Genomic DNA, 6,517 nt, shown 5'->3' with positions numbered 1-6,517 from the left:
TGTGTGTGTGAAATCTTTAGGGTTTTCTACATATAAGAATATAAGATCATATAATCCGCAAATAGAAATAATTCACTTTTTTCTTTCCAATTTAGATGACTTTTATTTCTTTTGCTGGCCTAATTGCTCTGGCTAGTACTTCCAGGACTGTATTGAATAGAAGTGGGCAAGAGTAGGCATTCTTGTCCTGTTATTGATCTTAGAAAAAAATGCTTTCAATTTTTCATCACTGAGTATGATGTTACCTGTGAGCTTTTCATATAAGACCTTTGTTATTCCTAGTTTGTTGAATGCTTTTATCATAAAGAGATGTTGAATTTTGTCAAATATTTTTTCTGTATTCTTGCAATGATCATGTGATTTTTATCCTTCATTCTGATAATGTAGTGTATCACATTGATTGTATTTCATGTGTTGAACCATTCTTGCATCCTAGGGATAAATTCCACTTGGTCATGGTGTGTGGTCATTATAATATGCTGGTGAATTCAGTTTGCTAGTATTTTGTCGAAATGCTTGCATCTATATTCATCAAGGATATTGTTCTGTAGTTTTCTTTTCTTGTAGTCTTTTCCTAGCTTTGGTATCGAGGTAATGCTGGCCTCATGAAATGAGTTTGGAAGAATTCCTTCCTCTTCAATATTTTTGGGAAGAGTTTGAGGAGGATTGGAGTTAATTTTTCTTTAAATGTTTCATAGAATTCACCAGTGAAGCCATTTGATCTTGGGCTTTTCTTGTTGGCACATTTGATCTCCTTACTAGTTAAAGTTCTATTCAGATTTTCTATTTCTTCATGGTTCAGTCTTAGCAGGTTGTAGGTTTCTAGGAATTTACCCATTTCTTCTAGGTTATCCAAGTTGTTGGAATGTAATGGTTCATAGTAGTCTCTTATAATCCTTTTAATTTCTGTGGCATCAGTTGTAATGTTTCTTCTTTCATTTCTGATTTTATTTATTTGAGTCTTCTCTCTGTTTTCTTATTTAGTCTAGCTATTCGTTGGGATTGATTCCAGTAGCTCAGGCTCCTGGTGCTCACAAAGTGTGCTTCTCTGGGTAGAGCAGGCTGGCTCTTCAGTTGAACCCGTGTAACTTTCTCTTTGGCTTCCTTCTTTTTCTGATCTTTCATGCATTTCAGGAATTTATCTCGGCCCTTAGAGTGCTTAATATGCTCAATATGTACATTAATCCTCTTCACAAGAGGATTACCCTTAACTTGTTTGTTTATAACAATGCCAACGGCAAGCTGGGTAACACTGTAGACCTTTCCAATTTTGCCACGGTAACATTTCTGGGCATTCCTTTTTGAACAATGCCCATTCCCTTACTGTATACAAGATCACCTTTCCTGTAGATCCCCAAGGATATGGCCAAAGAAATAACTCCATGTTTTCTAAAAGGCCTAGAGAACATATAGTGGATGCCTCTCCTCTTTCCCTTTGTGTTCACCGTTTTAGGAATTACTGGAAGATGGCAGTTCTGGCCAATGGATCCTGTTTATTTTTTATCAGTGGCAGATTAAATCTCTGTTTGAAAAAAAATGTTATATTTCATGGGAACACAATTCCCAAATCATCTGAGTTTCTGTTATGGTCCTCTAGAACAGGCTGAGAATCTCATCTCAGGCTTGAGGTTGGGAGAAAAAGCTCCTTTTAAAATGGAATTATCCCACAGGAAATGTGTTATAAAATTCAGCAAAGTAACTCAATAGTTATTGAGTACCTACTATGTGCCAGTTACTGTTTCAGGCACTAGGGACATTGCAGTGAACAAAACAGACAAAACCCTTGTCCTCATGGAGCGTGTTTCTTAGTAGTAAAGGTGACCTGTCCACAGTCCTGCTTGTGGTTTAGATTCAGAGCCACCTGGCACTCAAGACTCTTCTGCATCTCTGCCTAGGAGCTTGGTACACTCGGTTAGAAGCAGACAGCTGTCAGGCATTGGTACTGGTGTCTTATCACAGAGCCAAGATGTTCACTGTATCAGAACATAACAAGGATAAGCTATGAGATTCTGGCCAAGTACTTTCTTGGAAACTAAATTAAAATATTAGGTCAATCTGTGGCTTTACATTAATCTTTGGAACCAACAGAAAATATTGCAGCCACTGTAAAAAAAAAAAAAGTCACAAACCACCACAAGGTTTTTTGCCTCTACAAGTGGCAATTAAAATAGAACTAAAGAAAATGTCATCATTTACAAAAATGTTCAAATGTCGGGCTTCCCTGGTGGTGCAGTGGTTGAGAGTCCGCCTGCCGATGCAGGGGACACGGGTTCGTGCCCTGGTCCGGGAAGATCCCACATGCCACGGAGCGGCTGGGCCCATGAGCCATGGCCGCTGAGCCTGTGCGCCCGGAGCCTGTGCTCCGCAACGGGAGAGGCCACAACAGTGAGAGGCGCACGTAGCGCAAAAAAAAAAAAAAAAAAGTTCAAATGTGGAATAAAAAAAGCTTTTTCTTCATTCCTTGAAAAAAAATTCTTACTTATTAAGTGTCTAGAAACTTACTCTTAAACTGGTTTTCACATGGCCAACAAAACCATGTCAGATCCACACCTGTTTCTCACATGCCTGAGGAAGAATAAAGTTGGCTTGGTCAGGTCAAAGTCACATGGGATCTCATGACGAATAAAGGTCTTCATTGCCTTCATGCTGAACTCAGTACATAAAGTTTTTGAGTTTTGGAGTAACAGTTTAGACTCATGGGACTTCTAAGTAAAAGGTCAGCAATCAAAAGCATTTTCTCTAACTGTTTTTTTAATGTGAAAACAAAAGTTTGATTAATAAAGAATTCAAGACCGAAAACTGAGAAGGAAATAATATATCAAGAGAAAAATGAATTGGTACAGCCACTATGGAGAACAGTATGGAGGTTCCTTAAAAAACTACAAATAGACCTACCATATGACCCAGCAATCCCACTACTGGGCATATACCCTGAGAAAACCATAATTCAAAAAGAGTCATGTACCAAAATGTTCATTGCAGCTCTATTTACAATAGCCCCGAGATGGAAACAACCTAAGTGTCCATCATCAGATGAATGGATAAAGAAGATGTGGCACATATATACAATGGAATATTACTCAGCCATAAAAGGAAATGAAATTGAGTTATTTGTATTGAGGTGGATGGACCTAGAGTCTGTCATACAGAGTGAAGTAAGTCAGAAAGAGAAAGACAAATACCGTATGCTAACACATATATATGGAATTTAAGAAAAAAAAATGTCATGAAGAACCTAGGGGTAAGACAGGAATAAAGACACAGACCTACTAGAGAATGGATTTGAGGATATGGGGAGGGGGTGTGACAAAGCGAGAGAGAGGCATGGACATATATACACTACCAAACATAAAATAGATAGCTAGTGGGAAGCAGCCGCATAGCACAGGGAGATCAGCTCGGTGCTTTGTGACCGCCTGGAGGGGTGGGATAGGGAGGGTGGGAGGGAGGGAGACGCAAGAGGGAAGAGATATGGGAACATATGTATATGTATAACTGATTCACTTTGTTATAAAGCAGAAACTAACACACCATTGTAAAGCAGTTATACTCCAATAAAGATGTAAAAATAAAAAGAAACTATCAGCTATATCCAAAGATAAAAGCCAATTTTGACTTAAAATATTAAATTTACAGGACCAGAGATTATATGTGTCCAGGATTTGAAGGACCTCCTGTTTCAAGATACAAGAAAAATACTTCTTTTTCTTTACTAATATTGCAAGCTGCACCAGCCCTATTTTTATTGCTGGCTTTTCCTGAGCCTTCTCTGAGCTCCAGTTTCTGAATTATGAGATGAAAAAGGCTGTCCCAATCTAATAAACAATCTAGCAATTACATTTATTAGTTGATAACATTTACCTGTTTTTCCCCATTTTGAACAAGCCATTTGCAAAATTCTTCAATGGTCGTCAGTGTTTCATAATCCTCTGGGCCTAATGTTGTTTGATATGCAGTGATGCTTTTTATAAAATATATCTCAACAGCATCTGCAAAAAAGGGAAACAATTATTTAAGGCAATAGGCTAGCCTTTACAAGTGTCTAATTTCAGCTTCAGCTAAATTAATTAGACAACTGCATGCTTAAAGCCCATGCCTGTCCTCTTTCCAGCACTCATAAAAGCCTCAAAAAGTCTGAGATATAACTTGATGGCATATCAGATGATGTTCTGATTTTATTCTCTTGATGAAATGCGTGGATTTTCTGTAGGAAAAGAAAGCTTATGTCTGAACTGTCTTATCCTGAGACCTAAAGTAACCATCATATTAAACTCCCAAGTGCAACGCAAGACTATGTTTTTAGCTAAATTAAAATCTGATGGCGATTACTGCTTACTGGGGTTTCTGTTCAGTGTATGTGTGTGTGGAGAGAGAGGGTGAGTTTTGATTTTCAAAGAACTTTAAATATACAGCTTTTATTGTTTAAAAATTTACTGCTCATGTTGTCTTTTATTCCAAACATAATAGATGTTTATGTAATCAATCTAGAAAATGCAGAGAAGCAAAAAGAAAATGAACATTATCTCCATACACATCACTCAGGAACAGGCACTAACATTTTTTTTTAACCACTGTATTAAGGTATAATTTGTATACCACACATTCACCCATTGTAATTATACAGTCTGATAAGGTTTTAGTAAATTTATATAGTTACATAATCATGATACATGATGTGATCACACAATATATAGTCTTTTCAGGCTGGATTCTTTCATGTAGCATACTGTTTTTGAGGTTCATCCATGTTGTTGCATGAATTAGTTTTACTCCTTTTTATTGATGAGTAGTTTTCTATCATATGGATATATCACATTTTATTTACACATTCACAAGTTGGTGAATATTTGTGTATGTGTATACAATCTACTATGTTTATCCGCATACTTATTAGTTCCAATTCCATTCCTTTCTGTGGATTTGAGTTACCATCTGCTGTCATTTTCTTTCAGCCTAATGGCTTCCTTTAGTATTTCTTTCAGGGCAAGACTGCTACCAACAAATCCTGTTTCTGTTAATCAGGAAATATCTTTATCTCACCTTCATCTTTGAAGGATAGTTCTGCTGGATGTACAATTCTTGGTTGAATTCTATTGCAGTATTTTGAACATATTATTCCACTGCCTTCTAGCCTTCATTTATCTGATGAAAAATCAACCACTAATCCTATTGTTGTTCCCCTGTACGGAGTTGTTTTTCCACTGCTGCTTTTAAGATTTTCTCTTTGTCATTCAGCAATTTGACTTTGTGTCTAATTATGGTTTTCTTTGTGCTTACCTTACTTGGCACTGAGACTTCTGAATCTGTGGATAACATTTTTATCAAATTTGGGAACTCTGGGGCCATTATTTCTTTAGATGCTTCTCTGCCTCATTCTTTCTCCTCTCCTATTGCAGCTCTCATTACGTGAGTGTTGGTACATCTGCTATTGTCCCACAGACCTCTTATGCTCTGTTCGTTTCTCTTCAATATCTCCTATCTCTGTTCTTTGGATTGGATCATCTCTAGTGACCTACTTTTGAGCTATCTCTATCTTTTCTGCCATCTCAAATCTGATGTGATCATTAACACATTTTTCATTCAGTTACTATATTTTAAAATTCTAGAATTTCCATTTTAGCTGATTTTTAAAAGTAGTTTATATTTCTCTATTGAGATTTCCTATTTACTAAGTGATTTTCATAATATTTTCTTTTACTTCTTTGAACAGTTCCCTTTAATTCTTTGAACATATTTATGATAGCTGCTTTGAAGATTTTGCTAAATCCAACATCCAGCCCACTTACAGTCAACCTCTTTTTTTTTTTCTTTTCTTTTCTTTATTTTTATTTCTTTAGTTTTTTTGGCTGTGCTGCTAGGCTTGCAGGATCTTAGTTCCCTGACCAGGGATTGAACCCAGGCCCTCAGCAGTGAAAGCACGGGTCCTAACCACTGGACTGCCACCAGGGAATTCCCTAGAGTCAATTTTTCTGAGTCACAGGTTCCTGCCTCCTTGTATTGTCCCTTTTTTGCTGACAACTGTACATTTTAGATAATATATAGGAGCAATCACAGATTCTGATACATCTTTATGGGATTTTGTTTTGTTTTGTTTTTAAACTACAGAATCTGTCTCCCCCAAGGAGCTTGGAGGCTAATGTCTTTGCTCTGGTGTTATTTGTGTGTGCGTTTGTTTCTGGGTGTTTTGTTTGTTTTTTGTTTTTGTTTTTTTGATTAATAGACTTTTTAGAGCAGTTTTACATTCACAGCAAAATTGAGCGAAAAATACAGAGATTTCCAATATAACCCTGCCCCCAAATAGGTACTTACAATGGTTAATTTTGTGTGTCAATCTGACTGCGCTAAGGGATCCCAGATAGGCTGGTAAAGAATAATTTCTGGTGTGTCTGTGAAGATATTTCTGGAAGATATTAGCATTTAAATTAGTATACTGAGTAAAGAAGATCTACCCTTACTAACATAGGCAGGAATTATCCAATCCATTAAGGGTCTGAATAGAGTCAAAAAAGGGCAAAGG

General features: G+C 36.8%; 1 protein-coding gene and 1 pseudogene across 2 annotated transcripts in view; both read right to left on the bottom strand.

The window, feature by feature from the left end:
• Positions 1–985: 985 nt before the first annotated feature.
• LOC307184123 (large ribosomal subunit protein eL21-like) lies at positions 986–2,645 on the bottom strand (annotated as a pseudogene). Its single transcript has 2 exons — positions 2,562–2,645; positions 986–1,475 (listed from the first exon to the last, which is right to left on the bottom strand). The product of its transcript is annotated as a large ribosomal subunit protein eL21-like (transcript).
• Positions 2,646–3,770: 1,125 nt separating this feature from the next.
• The window catches only part of TTC23L (tetratricopeptide repeat domain 23 like), a 42,492-nt gene continuing 39,745 nt past the window's right edge, over positions 3,771–6,517 (bottom strand). The window contains exon 9 of the mRNA XM_079915668.1: positions 3,771–3,989. Coding sequence (XP_079771794.1) covers positions 3,844–3,989 — 146 coding nt within the window. The 3' untranslated portion in view covers positions 3,771–3,843. The remainder of the gene's footprint in view (positions 3,990–6,517) is intronic.

The sequence above is a fragment of the Stenella coeruleoalba genome (genome assembly GCF_951394435.1).
Source record: "Stenella coeruleoalba genome assembly, chromosome: 3".
Lineage (NCBI taxonomy): Eukaryota > Metazoa > Chordata > Mammalia > Artiodactyla > Delphinidae > Stenella > Stenella coeruleoalba.
The sequence above is the reverse complement of the archived record's forward strand: the minus strand, read 5'-3'. Positions and strand labels throughout refer to the sequence as shown.